At 37.6% G+C, this 19,491-nt stretch overlaps 1 protein-coding gene across 1 annotated transcript in view; it reads left to right on the forward strand.

The window, feature by feature from the left end:
• Positions 1–8,690, forward strand: part of KIFAP3 (kinesin associated protein 3) — a 188,372-nt gene extending 179,682 nt beyond the window's left edge. Inside the window, exon 20 of the mRNA XM_028123046.2 lies at positions 8,138–8,690. Coding sequence (XP_027978847.1) covers positions 8,138–8,246 — 109 coding nt within the window. The 3' untranslated portion in view covers positions 8,247–8,690. The remainder of the gene's footprint in view (positions 1–8,137) is intronic.
• The last annotated feature ends 10,801 nt before the right edge of the window (positions 8,691–19,491 follow it).

The following is a 19,491-nucleotide window of genomic DNA, read 5'->3' on the forward strand; positions in this document are numbered from 1 at the left end:
CGATTCCCGGGGTCTTGATATATTACAAACAAATACAGAACCTCTCTGTAGAAATATTTCCAAGTTCAAGGGCCAACAGACAGGCAAAAATAAATGAATAAATTAAAAAACCTGAAGTTGAACACAGTAAAAAATTGTAAAGCTCATGAAGAAAGGACTGTCATGAAGTTGAATTGTCAGGTACGACAGTAAGAGAGGATGCCCAAGAACTAGAGTTAATAGAAGAGTCTCAATTACACTATAATATTTTTAAAAATAAAAAGGAATTTAGAAAATTCATGCAATGGTATAATATGAAAAAGTGCCAACTATAATATCTCCACATTAAAAAAATAAATAAAATAGTCCCTGGAGATGGGTTAAACAACAGATTAAGATGCATTATAAGAGAAGTGTGAATTAAACGAAATTAGAGGAGCATCAGTGAAATGGAATTTCTTTACCATTTGGAATAAATCAGTGACTATTTTATACATGCTTCTTCCATCATTACTACAAATTAGTTTTTGTCTGAAGCATCTTAGTATAGTAACTAAATTGAAAGGATCTGTCCCCAAGGTGGTATATTTCCCCTTAGAACTGACAGATGTTTTTAAAAAAAAATTTTTTTAATAAATTCCAGATGAATGCTTTAAATACAGCCTCCCACTACTCATATCACTTGCCCTTGATTTTTGGAAAAATATTACCTCGTTTGATTTCACTAAATGTGATTCTTTAAGATTCATTAGCCATTTAGTTTTATCATAATAAAAGGAAAATTGATACTCATGTATATAAAAGATTAAGAATAAAAACTAAATGGAAAATGACAGCTAAATTCTATATATATTGGTAAAGTTCATCAAAAGACTACTTAATTGTGCTCATCTATTCACTAATACAAAGGCTCAAGTTCAATAAGTAACACCCTTCAGCAACCTAAAATAAATATGTATTACGTACAAATTTATAAAAAGAAGATGCTTTTGACAGGTTCAATGAAAATTTTAGAAGTTGTCGTATAGTAGTAGTACCTTAACAAGCATGTGCATTACATCTTTCCGTGTCCAGGATGATCAGCATCTTCCATCATTTTCATAGGCCCCCACATTCACAAAACTTTTTTGCATGTGAATATTCCTATTTAGCTCTAAGTAAATTATTTCACATTTATAAGAGGAGAACTCTGACTATATGAGAAAGCAATGGAAACCACATTCTGTCAATGTTAAATATGCTCAAGAGTTTAAATTTGATAAAACTTGCTTAAAAACTTTGTAAATGATACTCAGTGATAAGACAAGCTCTCCATCTAGTGGTTGGTTTATAAATTACAAGCATTTAGATCTCGATTTAAGACATCTAATGATAGGTATAATTTTATAGGCATCTCATTCTATCTATACTTATCTTGTTACTATGTATAAGAATTTCAAGAAAAAAATGTTCTCTTCTGCCAGAATAGTTCAGCCCTATCTATTGAATACAAAGATGAACTACTTCTACAGTCTGATTTCATCTACCTGGAATACCACAGCCTCTTAGTTAACTTTGATGAGGCGTACAGTAAAGGGACAAAATTGTTTCATTCCAGTTAACTATAACCTCTAAAATTTCAGCCAGTTTTGAAATTCTTTCCCTTCACTCTCAAATGGTAAAAGTATAGGGACACCTGGGTGGCTCAGTTGGTTAAGCATCTGCCTTCAGCTCAGTCATGGTCCCAACGTCCTGGGATCAAGTCCCACATGGGGCTCCTTGCTCAGAGGGGAGCCTGCTTCTGCCTGCAGCTCCTCCTGCTTTGTGCTCTCTCTCTCTCTCTCTCTGGCAAATAAATAAATAAATAAAATCTTTTTTTTTAATGGTAAAAGTATAACTAAAAAACCCATTTCAAAAGAGAAAAGATACCATTTTTGTCAGGAAAGGTAGCATATTTGATTGTTATCTCTGCCATTGCTTCTACAGGCTCTCATTACTTCACGTATGGACAACCATAATATTCTCTTAAATGTTCCCCATGCTTTTGTCTCTTAACACCCATAGTTACCATAGTTATCTTGGTAAAACACAGAAGTAGGTTTTCCCCATTTTTAAAAAGCAGAGACAACTCTCCAAAAGTGTATAGTTAGCATGGCATATGAGGAGCTTTCAAAATCTAGTCTTACCTTCCATTTCTAGCCTTATCTCCTGCCACTTGCTTTCATTGTAAACCTACGACTTTAAGCATAACAAACCAGTTGCTGTTCTTCAGCGCCTTCTCTCTCTTGCTCAGGCTGCCACATTAGGAGTTCTTTCTCTTCACCTGTGAAGTCCCACTTGTCCTTTTAGACTCATCCATTCATACAGTAAAATACTTTTTGAATGCCGGCTCCATGTCAGATTCAAAATTAGCTGCTAGTGATATAGCAATTAATAAGACAGTGAGAGTCTTTACCTCTTTATGGTACTTACACTTTCATGGAAAATAAAGTAAAAAGATATATAAATAAAAATAGATATAGTCAGGAAGTGACAGATGCATTAAAATAAAAGTATTTTCAGGGCACCTGTATGGTGCAGTTGATTAAGCATCGACTCTTGGTTTCAGCTGGGGTCATGATCCTCAGGGTCGTGAGATTGAGCCCCGCATTGGGCTCTGCACTCAGTGCAGAGTCTCCTTGGGACTCTCTCCCTCTCCCTCTGCCCTTCCTGCTGCTTGCTCGCTCACTCTCTCTCAAATAAATAAATAAATCTTTAAAAAAAAGTATTTTCTTTAAAGACTTTCTAGCACCCTAGATTCGTTTGCAACAATTTATACATACCTCTAATATACTCTCACCTTATATTAAATATCTGTTCCTCTTCTATTCTTCTGTAGTAATTTATAAATGTACTAGGGTAATACAACATATTATGGGAATTTTGTTCCATGTTTAGTTGCCTCCAATCCATGGTCAAGGACCATGACTTATTGCCTTCCCAGTACCACATTTTTTTTAACATTGACTGCCAACACTATACTTAACACATTGTAGGAACTCATGTACTATTTGGATGGATGGATGGATGGATGGATACAAAGGATCCATTACGTTGTGCTACTACAGTTTTATATTACTAAATTTCTCATGACAAATTATAGTTAAGCTGAAATTACTCTGATGATCAATTTATAATCTTAGGAAAATAAAAATACTGATTTTGATTCTATGATCAAGATTGGAACAATTGATAAAAAGAATGAACTGTTCTAGAAAGCTATTATAGGATCATTTCATGCAGCTCTATAATATCCTGGAAAGATAGGTAGTTAATAAGAATCACTACCCTCTATCAATACAAATATATTTATAAATATAAATATTGTCATAAAGTTTTTTATTTTAGGGAGAATAGAATTCCTAAAGAAAGACCCAAACCAAAAAGATGAAATTCAACGTGAAAATGTGTATACACAGACACATAACTACACACACATACATACACATTCAATGTGAGCCATTTTGTGGTAAGGACTCCTTTAAAAATTTAAGATCTATGCATTTTTAGCCTACATTATTAGAGAGTTAGAAACAGGATCTCATTCTATGCTGGTTTCAGACCACATAATAAGTGCAGTATCACATTATTTTCACTTCTTCATTTTAAGATAAACATTGAAAAATATCAAAGTTAGAGAGCAAATGAGATGGTAAACTTTCTAGAGACCATGTCATGAGGATTGATTAAATGAGTGTTGTGAAATAGCCATATTAAAGAAGAATTAGATTTCTTCTGTGGTTCCAGAGGGTAATTCTAGATTTCAGATCAAGATAAAGAACTTTCTAATAGTTTGATGGGCCCGTAAATGGAATGAACTGCCTTGTGAGCATTCCCATTTATAGAGATGTTCTGCAAAGAATTCAGTAGACCCGGTCAAGGATGTTGTGAATGGAAGCATAGTCTAGATTATTTCTAAAAATGTTTCCAAGTCAAAGATTCTGTGAACCTATGATAAGAGAGCTTGGTTTGAATTTACTTTTTATTTTTTGTAACATCCTCTAATATATTCATTATTTGCTCTGCATTCATTTTGCTGACTTGGGAATTTCAAAGAAGATAAAGACTTGTGTTGCTTTTACCTAATTTTAATAAAATAATGATAATACTTTTCACTTATGCAGCACTTTTCATCCAAGGATTTCAAAGTGCTTTACAAATATGCACTAATTAAGCCTCACAAACAGCTAGAGGTAGGTGATTTTCTTCCCTCTCTACAGGAATGTCAACTCTGGCACAGAAGTCCAATAAGAGCCTCAGAGTGCCTAGGATTCTTTACTGGCTGCCATTCCCCTTGTAATGTGCTGCATGTGAAGTATCACTTGTCATGCTTGGATTTCTTTTTCTCCCCTCTCTGAATTATTGCAAGTTTAGAAATACAATGAATGCTGTTAAAAATTTGTTTGAAGCCTTGTCACTATTACAGAAAATTCTGTCTCCTGCTTGCTGAATGCTAATTAGATTTCCAAATGTTTGTTTAAAGATAAAATCTAGATGTGATTTTATATTTGTTGTTGAATTTTAAATATATTTTTTTTACTCATGAAGAATTTGTCATTTTCCTTTCTAGGTACCCCCAAATCACTGTTCTTGGGACATAAAACTTAGTAGCAGAAGGATTTGGGGGCCTTACCTTTCCTGGTTTTCTTTTCACAACAAACAGGAACCATTTTCTTTGAACTAGAGATATATATTTTTAAGAAGAGATTGCATTTTGTTATGTTTGCTAATTTAAAGGTAAAAAAATGATATCTAGACATTGAGGATGATGGTTAAATGAGACTACATAGTCCTATTTTAAAAGTGGTCTAGTAGTGGTATATTCTGATCTAGAGGGACACACCCTTTCTGTGTAGGTTTGGAGTACCAGGAAGAAAATATGTACATACAGAAACACACATGCAGTGTTAGATTAAATTCCAGTATAAATAGCCAAATATACAAACGCTCATCTGAGAACTGTCACACAGGATAAAAGCAGGAGTAGCGGGTCACAGCTCAGTTTCCCTGGGTCCTTGGGGTTCCTAGTGAGGGCATGCTAGTGCCTTTGTACCGTGTGCTCTAAGTCCTTAGTGGATCAAGAAAGCAGAATTTTCGCTGCCACACTTCACTTTTATAGTCACGATTTCTACCCTTACATAAAGAATCTATCTGCTCCTGCTTACAGGAAAACTTATTATTTGGCTCTCCTCATTTTGAACCAGATTCAACATTAACAAGGCTACATCTTTATTCCAAGGAAGAAAGTACAACAAATGTCCACATATCCCAAAAGAATATCTATCTGCAGGTTTCAGCATCTTGAAAAGTCCAGTTTCACCTCTATATTAGAACCAAATGAGAGTTTAAAGAATCAAGCTATTCTGTTTCAGAGTGAATTTTATTTAAAAGATACTAATTGTGTAGATATAGCTGATCTTTCATAATACAAAAGGACCGAGGGCTTACATCAAAGCACCATCCAAACTGGTCATAATGTTTCAGACCTTCTTTTCTTTAAACAGCAAGTTCATCTGTGATACATGATGGATAATTACAGAAAAACTCATCTTAAGAGTTTCTATTTCTTCTCCTTAAATTTTTTTCCCAAATGATATCTATGGAAGTTCAAAAAAATTTGGCCTGAACACACAGATGTCTCTGGGTGAACTGTTGACTGCATAAATAAAACTTTATTACAGTAAACTTGCAGGCTCAGAAACTCAAACTCATCAGTGTTCAAGATTTGATCTTACTTTAATTGACTTGGGGGTGCCAATTCTTACCAACAATGTGACTAACAAATTTTTTAAAAAACAGCTGAATATCCATTTGTCAATTTACACCAGGCAGATTGGTTAATGTCTAAGTTTACCCTTTTCCCTGTTGTCAAGCCACCTAGGAATACAATAATTGGAAGTTTGCCTATCAGTCATAGAAATAAAATACAGTTTTGCAGTTTGAATGTACAATTACCTCTCAGAACCTTTTTTAAGACCCATTCCTCAATGAGGACAAGCCTGCCAAAAAGGTCAGATATTCCTTATAGTGTTACAGGTCATCCCAAGGAATTGTTTGGGTTGGTTACCAACAATTGCCTCTAAGGAGTATCTTGTTCTGTGCCAACATGGCTGATAGTCTCCCTTCTGAGCAGTCTCTTCTTTTAGATAGAACTACAGTACTATTGCTGTGAGTTCCTCTGTAAGATGTTCTGTTTTTAAGGTGCCTTTGCATGTTTCTTTACTGATCTACTCTGCCTCTTGTTCCCAAATTCCTGGAAGCCTCTAGATTGAGAAAGACAAAATTAACTTGAGTTCAACCTAAGTCTCCTGCTATTCAGCCTGAGAAGAGATGCTAAAAAATATTAGCAGTGTCCAAAGGCAGGCAGTAAGTAGATGAAAATGGAAGGAGTTGAAATTCATAAGCTATACAATCAACCTTTACATAACTGAGAGTTGTTTGGATATATGAGTATTTGTTAGCCTTAGTGCTTCAGGAGAAAAATGTCAACAGCCAACTTTTCCTCTAATTTTAAACTGATAAGGTGTATCTGAGTTCATAGGCTGTGTTACTTTCTGAAACCTCTTTAAAGCTGCCTCTAGAGCAATGTTTCCCTTCATTATAAAATTAAAATTTCTTCCCAGGAAACCAAAGTAGGAAGGACATGCCTATATTTTGCCATTTCAAAATAAAATTCAGACTTAAAAATTTCAACCAACTTTTAGGAATTATAAACACAGTTGATTTAGAAGGAGCCCAAAAAGTTTTTCTTCAGGATCACTAACAAGTGCTAACGTAAAACTTATATCTCAGAAAACCCATTTCCCTGAGCGTGGATTTACATGAATAATTTGCCCTATATGTATTATAGTTACTTACATTAGTATTTAGTCCTATCTCAGTACACACATGGCCATGCATGTGCACACTTACACAAATTATTTAAAACCTTAACATTTTAATAGTTACTTCTATCGTGTTTTAACTCAATCTCATTTTGAGTTGTGACAGGAAGTTAGTGCCTATATAATTTTTAATCATATTGAGATTTTGCTGATAAAGAAAAAGTATCTTTCCATCTAGTATACTCTCAAATCTTAAAACATTTAAATATATTTATTTTTTCAAAGTTTATGTTTCTCCGTTATAAATTGTTTCCTTTGACTGGAAGTAAGCTCACTAGCATTCACTGCATGAGCTATGCATGAGCATGTCATAGCTTCCATCTTTGCCCGGCAAGATAAATCTCTTGTCATTTTGCTAAGTGTTGGATAATTGTCTGATCCTTAAAAAGTGCTTTGGAGAACAGATTTTCTTTTAAATTTATTAATAGATGAAAGAATAATTTTTTAGAGTAAAGTTTACCCATGCTTCAAATATCTTTATAACTCTGATAGTTATCTTTAGGCTTCTGTTATTTCCATAGAATAAACTGAAACAAAATTTACAATTATCTTGTTGTCATTCAAAAGAAACATGTACGATTTATTTGTTTTATTGAGGAGTCAGAGAAGAATTGCAGATCAAATCTGGCTAACTTAAATATTGTAAAAGTCCTTGTCTTATTCTTTCAGTTTAGGCTTATAGTATGATTTGGCCCTAAGTGAGAGTTTACTGCTAAAATTCAAAATGTGTGTCCTTATTAATAATACTGTATCTTCATATGAAAAAATGATCTTATTATAAATAACAAAACTCATTTTACTACAGTTTTAGTTTTATTATTCCCTAGCAGTGTATTACTGATACTTGCTAGCACATAAAATCTTTTCATATTCTGGCATAAAAGCCATATATGAATGTAATTTATTAAAACTTTTCTGATCTGTCCTCCTCTTTGTCTTGAATAGTACCTGATGATAGAGATTTCCAATATTTTTAACACATTGTTAGAAGTAAATATTTATTATGCACATATTTGTGGCTATATTAATTTAATTAATATTATACATATATAATGTATACGTATATTTGTGTATATTTCATATATATGTGTGTGTATACAAACACACACAAGAAAAAGGCCTAATGATAGCCACATAAATCACTTTTGCTGCTAGGAAGAGAATCCTGGAGGTGTAAAGTTCCCAGCCTCCTCTTGGCCCACATTGTGGATGGGTGATGAACAATTATAACTTATCCTTCCTTTTTCTCTTTTCAGCCTTGGAATGGATGGCTTTGGCCAATCAGTTGGCATTCTTGGACGCCCTGCCACAGCTTATGGATTCCGCCCTGATGAACCCTACTACTATGGCTATGGATCTCGATAAAGTCACACCTTTCCATGTGTACTCTCAACTTAGAAGAAATCTGTGTGGGTTGGGTTAACTTTGAATCTTGGCTAATAATGCATGTTGATATTATTGTGGGTCTGTATTTTTTTTCCATGCTGTTAGCTACAAATTAACTGATCCCTCTGCCCTCTGTTAAGTACAGTTGATGTTTGACACTGTTCACCGCATCTTGATGCTGAATAACATTTCCCGTGTTATTCAAAGAGACGCAAAAGTAAATGCTGAAAAGCAACCAGACTGGAAAACAAACACTACATTATGTACATTAAGTGACTAACTTAATTTCTATTAAAAAGAAGGATAAAGTACAAATGAATTAGCGAAAGTCATGTGTTTCTATTTAATGTGTTTCATTAGGAGTTTCATGCTTATATAGGGTGCATATGAATTTTCTTTTTCCCTGCCCTTTTTCCCCCCCTTGTAAACCCTTGAGTATTTCATGTGATGTGTATTTTAAAATTTATAAAAAGAATATCACCTTTTTTTTTTTTCCATGCCATCTGCCTTTTCAGGGTTGCTTCCCAAAGTGAACTAGTTTTCAGTTAACAATGGAACATGTGCCATAGATTATGTTACATATGCGTAGAGTCTCTTCAGCAATTTGAATTCTTGTCTTTCTGATTTTAGGTAGAAAACCTGAGACATCTGTTAGTGCACATGAAACTAGATTCATATTGGGTTTTTATATTTTATTATTCATGAAATCTAAAATATGGAAAAGCTGTCTCACTGAGGAAAACTAAGGAACAGAATATTTTTCTCGCCTGTTTCCCATTTGTTTACTTGTTTTTATAAGATTTGGGTGGTAAGAAGTAGACATTATAATTAATAATGAATTTTGAAAGGAACTCTTTAATGTTACAGTGTTGGAAATATACTTGACAAACAAAGCAAAATAAATAACTGTAATCTAGAGATATTTCCTTGAGCACCTTCTATGAAAGGAGTTATATGAGGCTTTGAAGGGAATACATAGATCAAAAATAAGACTTCTGTCCTTGAATTTTAAAACCTCAGTGATCTACTACACTATTTATTTGGCTTGATTTATATTTTAAGCATAGAATAATAGAGCTGGAAAGGGCCTTTTAAATAACTCAGTCTATCTATGCATTTGAGAGACCAAACACTTAAAAATTTTAAATATCATAAACAGATTTTTTTAATTACCTGCTATGTATCAGGAAGTATATATGCCCCTAGGGAATATGTGAATCTAAGATACGATTTGTGTCTTTGAACTCACAACCTAACTGATCTTTCTGAAAGTATACATTCATTTATTGTAGTTTCCATTTTAACCACAGAATATTAAAGCTGGAAAGGGCCTTTGATGCCAAACCCTGTCATACTCTTTCAGTTGAAAAAGCTGTGGCCAGGAGAGATGAAAAGACTTGCCCAAGCTTATATATTTGGTCAGTACATGACCTGTCTCCATGTTTCCAATCCAGTAATCTCAATACTAAATATCTTGCCTTATTATTTATTATACATACTAAGTATAAACACTTGGAATAAGTGACATTAATAGAAGGATAAAGCAAACATTCTAAAGCATAACTTTCCTCATACTACTGTAAGCTGATTTTAGGAAGAATGTCACCCACAGTTCACAATGTTCCCAGGGCTGTGTTCACTGAGGTTCACGCGCACACTCACTCTCCCTGTATACTTTTTTTCATTATTTTAGGACTTCAAAAATTTTGAAATTGTGAACTTTCCACTCAGGCCTGAACTGGTTTATCTTTATTTATGAAGGAAAATTTTACTAAAGGAATAAGGAAGAATATCTAAAATTCTTACATACTTCAGAGTACAAAAGGTTTTGGCCTTGGGCACTTAAAAAAAAAATATATATATATATATATATATATATATATGTCAAATATCCTGGCCCCACTAAATTTTGACTGCAAATTAAAGTCACATTTACTTTAACAACTAAATTGCCATGGCTTTAGGCCATGGTGTATAGCTGGAAATTATTTCTCCTCATGAGCCTTTTGCTCTTTCTGAGAGTTCCCTAAGGTGCTTTCTCACTTAGGGCCAGGAATAGCTTCCTCATGTTCTGTTTCCTCCCTTTGTCCCCACCCTACTGCATCTATGTTGGTCATCTTCATTAGATTAGCACTGCCCTACACATGGGAGAGCCACCACTATGTCCAGTCAGGACATGGGGAAGAAGACACTCTCTACCCTTTCCTATCCCCTTCCAAATGTAGGCTAAGTACCTATTACTTATTTCTGCACAGCACAAGAGAACTGAAACTATACATTTTACCGTGACTTTACAGAAGCTCCAGAAATGGTATATGACATGACGTACATGGCACAAGATAACTTGCCACTATTACTAGTTGTAACTACCATCAGAGCTGGCGTCAGAAGGCTCTCACTTGGCCTTGCATGGGGGGGCTTGCTCCATGCCACCAGGAGTATACGAAGAACCTTTAGGACAAGTCTCAGCCAGATTGTCAGAAGGTCCCACAGAAAAGAATGGTTTTTCTTCAAACCAGCTGAAGGCCTGCTTTTAGAGTCTTTGTTTCTTGTAACAAGATTAGTTTTTACTAGCTGTGTGGTCTTCAGTCATGAAATAGAATACAAGAAATATAAACTGACTTCCTACTTTTTTCAAGTGTTACCTGGAGGTTTTTTTCTAAATCCACCCAACTGTCTTGGTTATTGGCAAGTCTTCCCAAATTCTATCATTGAAGATACATTGAGGTTTTCAGTGAGGTGAGTTGTTAGGTCTTTTGTGTCTTTGTTGCTAGTGTAATGGGAATGTGGAAAATACTGGTATCTCCTCAGATATCAAAAAATCACACATATATGTTCTAGCCAGGTTCTTGAAAGTCTACTAAACTGAAGTGATAATGCATTAGGCTTCAATATTATGTTCTCTGGAATACAGCAGAACCTCCCTACTTGTTTGGGATAAAGACTTGCCTGAAATAGACAGGCATTAAAGAAATAACACTGAAAAAAAATCAGTAATCTGGAAGAAAAAGTCAAGAAGCTCTCTAAGAAGGCAGAGGACAAGAATGTAGATTAAATAAGAATAATATAGAAGATAAAAATCAGAGCACCAACATTTGGCTGGTTGGTTAGGAATGGTGAGCCTGGGTGACTCCGTCGGTTAAGCATTTTGGCTCAGGTCATGATCTCAGGCTTGTGAGATGGAGCCCTGCGAGCACTGGGCTCTGTGTTGGGCATGGAACCTACTTAAGATTCTCTCCCCCTTCCCCCCCGCCACCTCTCCAATAAATAAATAAATAAATAAAAATTTTAAAAAAAGTTACAGGACCAATAGCCAAAATAGAAGAAAACATCTCTGAGCTAAAATGGATTTTTCCCTACAATATACTAATCATTTTTAAAGATGATTGTGACATCTATCTTGACGTAATCTAGAAAAATTCTTGAGAAAAATGAATGAAAAATTCCATAAGAATCCTGAAAGGAGATAAAATGCCTTCCAAGAAACAGAGTGTCCTCAGACTTTTAACAGTAAATGGCCCTAACTAACGAACATTCCCTGGCCCCAGAGTAAGGGCAACTTTACAGGTTGCATGTGTGCCTGGCAGGATATCAGATTTGTGATGAACCAGTAACTTCTGCATATCTCCCACTGCTCCCCGTTTGGAATGAGAGTGTCCTTGGTGATTACCCTGTCCCAACCATGGGGTGTTGGGTGGGAGAGGACAAGGGAAAGTGGCAGATAACTTCTTGCACTTCACAAGTCTCTGGATCAAGAGGAACCATACTAGAGGAGAACATGAAAACCATACCCCAAAAGCCTCATCCCCACCTGAATATGATTTTATGGTGATATCTTGCACTTCAAGCCAGAGCCTAATGACATAATGATATGAGACTTTTGGGGTAGGAAGTAAGCGTACTTTGCATGTGAACAGAATGTTAATAATTGTGGCCAAAAGGCAGTATGTATTGATTGAAAAAGGTGGTCATGATACTCTTCAGCTCTTCCCATCATCAGATAGACTCTGTTTAATTATGTCTTAAATTTGGGTTCACATAATACATTGCTTTGACCAACAGAATGTGGCAGAAATGATGTACGAGTGTAGGGCCCACACCTCAAGAAGACTTGCCACTTCTACCTTTGCCCTTGTGGTTTGCTCCCTGAGACTGACATGCTGTAGAGAACTTGGAAGAGAAGCCCAGCCATTTCAGCTGTCTTATTGGGGCACACCTCCTCCCTGAGCTGACATGTCACCAAAATGCAGTCTTGTCAATGAGTTCAAGGAAGACCAGAAGAAGGACCACCCGGTCAATCACAGAAAGTTGACTTCTTGTGAAAAATTTAGTGCTATTGTTTTAAGTTTCTGAGTTTTGGGCTGATGTGGCAGGTTGTATTTTCAAAAGATGGCCACCCCCACATATTCCACCTCACATGCTCATCTTAGAAAGTAATATTGATACTCCTCCAGTTAGCAATGGAATCTATGTCCCTTCCTCTTGAACCTGGGTGGACTTTTTTTTTTATAACTGTTTCAACCAATAGAGTTAAGCAGAAGTCATAAAGACTTAAGGCTAAGTCAAAGAAAGCCCTTTCAATTCTGCCTTGTTCTCTTGGGATGCTCATTCTTAAAATCAGCTGCCATGATGTGAGAGAGGGCCAAGCAACATGGAGAGGCCATGTGTAGGGGCTGCAGTAGGTGGCCAGAGCTGAGGACCCAGTAGACAACCAACCAGTCAACTGCTAGAGGTGAATAAACCTCCCGAAGATTCCAGCCCCCAGCCCTGGAGCCACCCCAGCTGAGGCCATAGGAGCCAAGATGAACTGCCCTGCCACGCCCTGCCCAACCCCTGAAAATTCATGAGCAAAATATGTCATGTTTTTTAAGCTACTAAGTTTGTGATGGTCTGTGATGTGGCAATTGATAACTAATATAAATTCTGCCAGAGAAGAATATATCCAAAGGCCTATAGGAATCCTCCAAATCATAAGTACTATGTATGCCTTCCTCAAACCTCCTTACTTTCTCCTCACATCTATCACCACCATAAATATCTTCTGTAGACACAGAGATGATGAGTTCATGAGAGTTATTACCTAAATGAAGAATAATGGAAAACAATGTACCACTCTGAAGTGTGAATAATTTAAATTCATCTCCATGCAAAATTATGTTACTACAAATCATGATTTCTCAAGGCATTTAGAAATATTTTGATTACCAGAGGTCTAATATACAAGAATTTGCAGTGTCAAAAAAAAATACTTTTACTTGATCCTTATGACCACTCAATATAGAAACCCCTGAGTTAATTAACCATGAAAAGAAATGTTTAATGTGAACATCACCTCCTCCACTCCTTTCCTCTTCCAAGACTTCTAATCTTGCTAAGTCAGTAGTTTAGGGAACTAAGTAAGTGATTCTGGAATCTGGAGGATGGTAACTGCTACTTAAAAGCAGAATAAATATCTCTTATGAGTCAGCTTTTTTTCTCCCTTGCCTACAATTTACCAGTATTTCAAGTCTGCGTAATGAGCACTGGGCTAGTGCATCACTGTGAAGTCAAACGCCACAGAGTGGGGGTTTTCTCATTGAAATTAGTTGAGTCTAGCTACTTGTTTTGTTTCTGAGTATTTCTAATGCTGTCTTCCTGACTATTCCCAATTGATTTTCCATTTTTCTGACACTTGATTTTTAATAATGTCACCAGCTAGACTCCAAGACCTGACCTTTACTGCCCACCTGCTTGTACTCACCAACCTTTGTCCCACATTTTTCCTTAAGCTCTTCTTTCCAGCTGACCTCCTAACTCAGGCAAATGGAAACTGAAACTGCCCCTCCAGGGATAGTGACTGCCCTGACAAGGCCTCCAGCTGGTCCAGACCACCCAGACCAGTTTGAGTATAACCTCTGACGCCCACTGCACAGATGGGCCATGGAGTGACTTCTCGAATGACCGACAACTACCTTTACCCTCAATATAATACTAAAATCTCCACCCAAGGAGGAGCGCAAGCCTCATTCACATAGCATAAAATGTGTATATAGGCATGTCTCCTTAAGGCACACGTGCAACTTTATACCCACCTCTCCATCCCATGACAAGGTTTCCCTATCTGAATACTCATCCTAACCCTAAATACAAGGAGCCCATCCACCCTTGCTCTGGGAGTCACAGCTTTGGAAGCCATTCCCATGATCTCTCTATTTGCTGCACATTAATTTACTTTGTGCAACAACTTCACCTAATGTGGTTTCTATCTGCAACTCACCAAGGTGGGAACTCCTGTTACTTCGGTTACAGTAACAGAATATCACACAAGGCACCTGCTATTGATGTAGAGTTCTCCTTTGTTACAACTGTTGCACAGTGACTTGATGAAAATGATATCCATGCGCCCTCATGTACACAGTGTGCCTGCTCAAACACGTTACATGGGATTTTTTTATTGAGAAATAATTCACATGCTGTAAAAGTCCCCATTCAAAAATGTACAATTCAGTGTTTTTTAGTATATTCACAAGGTTGTGCAACCACCACAACTACCTAATTCCAGAACATTTTCACCACCCCAAAAAGAAGCTCCATACCAATTGGCAATTCCCATTTCCCCTCTACCCTCAGGAGGCCCTGGCAACCATTCATCTGCTTTCTGTCTCTGTGGATCTCCCTGGCCTGGACATTTCATCAAAATGGAATCATACAATATGTGGCCTTTTGTGTCTGACTTCTTTCACATAGCATAATGTTCTATGGTTCCTCCAGGCTGTAGCATGTGTCAGTACTTTGTATATGTCTTAATAATGTCCCATTGTATGGATATGCCACATCTTGTCTATCCATTCATCACTCTAGCCACTGGGGAGCAGAAGAGTTCCAATGCATCGAGCCCTGCTCCGAAACCTGACCAAGTCTTATTCCCCAGCCCTGTCTTTGTTGTGAGAGTTCATCTGATGGCATCTTCCTCTGTTTTAGTTGTTCTCTCCCCAAACTCTCTTAGTGTGATCACATTTTCATATAATACGTAAGTGCCCTTCCTTGGTTCTGATTTCCTGTTATTAAAATGTCCTGTTTACATACTTTGTGTAGGGTTACTCTGATTTCAGCACCTCTCTATCTGATTCCATTAGGTCTCTCTTGCTTTCCTGTTTCTCAGAGAAAGTAAGGAAGGCAAATAAGCCTTTCCTCTTCTGCTCCTGCCTCTTACCAAACAAGGAGGAAGCAGCAGGGGTGTCCTCCCGGTGCCTTGTGACACAGGCATCTTTCCTGTCTACTTGATACACATCGGTGTGGCCTTTACCCCTGACAATGTCCCTAGACTCTATTTACCCCATACAGTGCAAAAAAGAAATAAATGAAGGAATCAAGAGGATCGGTGAAGAAAATAGATGTTGTGAGAAAAAGGGAAAATAATTTTTAAGACCTTTGGTGCCAAAAGTGAGGGCAAAAGCTTGTAGGAGGAGCTCTGAAATCTCTGGGCTCTGTTTGTGCACTTGTTTTTAAAAATGTCTGCTGACCACGGGACAGTCTCTTTATGGAATCCCTTTGCCCCAGGAACACTGAGTTGCTCCAAGTAGCTGCTGCTTCCTCGATTTAGAACACAAACTGCGGTGAGTGTTTGCAGGGAGCAGGGGGAGTAACTCAGGTAACCTGTGGGTCACTCTGGAAGACACGTGGGAGTGGCAAGGAACAGGGACTTTTATTTTTAGGGAAACAGGTCGAATAATGTTTAACTTATCCTGAGCTAGAAGTGCAGCTTTGAAAGATACCTGAGAAAATAACAGAATCACATGTCACTATTTCCTGGCTTGAGTGTGTGACATTAACTCAAATGCCATCTAACCTTATCAGGAAATGTGCACATGCTGGATCCTTTAGTCATTCCTATCAAATGCTCTGCAGCTGCTATTACATGCCCCACCTCCAACATTGTTACCACATAAGGAAGAATCATGAGCACTATTTTATACATGTAAGACTGCAAGAGCTTCCAATCCAAGTTTACATTTCAGCTCCTAATTTCTCTATTAAATTAACTTCAGAATTACAGAAGTAACATATGCTCATGGTAACACATAAAACTATATGCAGATACATAATGCAAAAGAAGTAATCCTCTGTCCCTACCCCACACAGGGACTGTGTGCATATCTTTCCATACCTCTATTCATTCTGTCAAAAAACAAAATTCAATCAAGTAAATTTGGAGACCTAACTGGCTTTGTTAAAAGATTCAAGAATGGAGTAGCATCCCATCTAGCAAGTAGAGAGGAGCTCTGAGCAGTTGTATAAAGTGGTTTTTATAGGAAGGAGGGTGGGGCAAGAAAGTTATTACTAAAAAAAAAAAAAAGATAGTTTCAGGCAAGGGCACTTTCCTTTAGGGAGAATGGTGGGGAAGGGGGGGGCCTTTTTTTAAAGATTTTATTTATTAATTTGACAGAGACATAGCAAAAGTAGGCAGAGTGGCAGGCAGAGGGAGAGGGAGAAGCAGGCTCTACACTGAGCAGGGAGCCCAATGCAGGCCTCAATCCCAGGGCAGATGCTTAACTGACTGAGTCCCACAGGTGCCCAGGGTGGGCGGGGGGCGCTCATCACGCAGATGATCTCAGCTTCCTCTGAGGGATGGAGGGTCCATGTGGCAGACTCATTGACACCCATCAGAGAATTTCCGACTAACTCCTTAAGGCTACTTTACTGGGGAAGGTTGAAACTGCAGCTAGATTAGGTAAAGGCCTGGTTTGGGGACTCAACCAAAGTGACACCATTTCGGGCCTGTGGTTTTCTTTTGCAACAATTAATTTATCAATACTGTTGAGCTCCTGTGCTAGGCATTTTTCTAGGCACCTAGGATCAAACAACGAACAAAGCAGAGATTCTTTTCCTTGTGGAACCTATAGTAGAGGAGAAAGAAGCCAGTCAAACATAATTTTTTAAAAAGGAAGAATGAAGTCTCTCAGGCAAATAGCAGAGTCACAAGTTGATCACCTTTTCCGTGATGCTCTCTTTGGAGGTCCATCCTTCTAAAATAACTCCCTTTCCTCTCCTGTCTTCTCCCTACCTTTGTGCTCACTAAAACATTAGGGCAGCAGTATGCTACCATGGTTAAGAATACAAAATCTATAGGCAAACTACTTTATGACATTACTAGCTGTGTGACTTGGTTAGACTTAACCGTTAGTGGTGGGTTCCTTCCTGGCCTCCATGCTGACCTTGGTTCTTGAGTTCAGCCAAGAAAGAATTCAGAGCCAAACTCTCAAGTAAGCAAGAGTTTATTATAAAATCCAAAAGTGCAAGTACACTCTCAAGATGGCAACCATACTGAGGGTCTGGGTGTCTTTTCTTTTTATCCTGGCATGGCTTATGGGTCATAGCTAGGGTGGTCTCCAACCAAAGGTGCTTCCAATCATCTAAGGGACTCCTCCTAGCTGTTGAGAGCGTGAGTTTTGGCCCTATCTGGCCTTTGTCAGAACTGTCATGGCAGCCATCCTCCCTAGGAGGGGTCAAAACTGCAATGTAAAGGTATTATCATGAAGCTATAGGTTACCATAGGGCTGCTGGTTATAGGGAAGAATGTGTGCATATCCTCCAGGGGTCTTTTCCAGCTCTTTGTGCCCTAGTGGTGGTTGGCAGTTTCTTGGATTTTTGTCTTTTTAATGGTTGGCAAGTCTTGGGGCACCTGGGTGACTCAGTCCATTAAACATCTGCCTTCAGCTCAGGTCAGGATCCCAGAGTCCTGGGATCAAGCCCCGCATTGGGCTCCCTGCTCAGCAGGAGTCTGCTTCTCCCTCTGTCTCCCCCACCCCCCGCTTGTGCTCCTGCTCTCTCTCTCTCTCAAATAAATAAATAAAATCTTTTAGAAAAATGGTTGGAATGTCCTATTCCCTGATCATATCTAGCTAACTGCCTACTCTATCATAACCTCTCTGTACATCAGTTTCCTCATGTGTGACATGCTGTTGATGTCTGGCTTAAATGAATTAAACTCCAAGATATGCCTCTTTGGCATATTTGATTATTCTAAACTGATTATTTTTAAGAAACTGCAGACCCAGGAGAAGTTCTGAAAACTGAGTAGAAGTTACCCTTTTGTAAGAGATATTTACATGTAGAAGGGAAATTTCCATTCACAAAAGAGGGATGACCCTACATCTCTAGAAACTGTTATCAGTGGAAAAGGAATGGATATAAACCTTATCCTTGTTTACTGGGCTTTTCTTGGTAACCTTCCAAAAATGCCCCCCACCTCCACTCCTTCTGTCTTTAGCTGGAGATAGCATTTAAGGTAGTGGTTTTGGTCATTTGGTGAGTTACTTAGTTTTCCTGAGTCTTTCCCATGTGTACAGGAGGTATACATGTTATTAAACTTTTGTTTGATTTTCTCATGACAACTTAATTCTTAGTACAGCTAGAAGAATCTTGAAGGGCAGAGTAGAATTGCTCCTCCTCAACACCTTGTTTTCCTTTTTTTTTTTTTTAAGATTTTATTTATTTATTTGACAGAGACATGGCGAGAAAGGGAACACAAGCAGGGGGAGTGGGAGAGGGAGAAGCAGGCTTCCTGTGGAGCAGGGAGCCCGATGCAGGGCTCCATCCCAGGACCCTGGGATCATGACCTGAGCCAAAGGCAGACGCTTAACAACTGAGCCACCCAGGCACCCCCACCTTGTTTTACTTTTTAATAGAACTTACCATTGTACAAACTGACCTTTGTTCATTTATATGCTTAGTGTCTATTTCTCCCCTTACCCATCAGCCCCCTAAAATTTGAGGCCTGTGAGAACAGGGAATTAATCTTGCTTTGTTTGCTGATGTTTCCAGTCTGCAGAACAGAGGTCAGCACACCAGGAACATTTATAAAGTATTTGCTGTATTGAGTAAGTAAACAAGGAGCAAATGTCAGGAAAGCCTTAAGAGGAATCAGGAAAGTGTAGTCATTTAACTCATGTCCAGCTTCAGAAAACAGTGGCTTGAAACTTGTAGGTTGTTGGTGGTGGGGCAGGGTACTTTGCAAAACTAAGATAACATTTCTAGCATTAAGCTACTCACACATCCTCTATCACTTAAAAAGAAAAAAAAAGTTTTATTTGGGGCCCTTGAGTCCACTTTTTTGCAATGATTGTGACTTCTTCCTTCTTTTCTTAATGGTCAGCACAGTACCTGACACAGGAAAGGTATATGTTAAATATTTGTGGAATATTTAATAATAATTTAATAATTTAATATGTTTATAAGTCTATAA

The sequence above is a fragment of the Eumetopias jubatus genome, unplaced genomic scaffold (assembly GCF_037043125.1).
Source record: "Eumetopias jubatus isolate StellerSeaLion01/CBP00866 unplaced genomic scaffold, mEumJub1_p1.0 scaffold_12, whole genome shotgun sequence".
Lineage (NCBI taxonomy): Eukaryota > Metazoa > Chordata > Mammalia > Carnivora > Otariidae > Eumetopias > Eumetopias jubatus.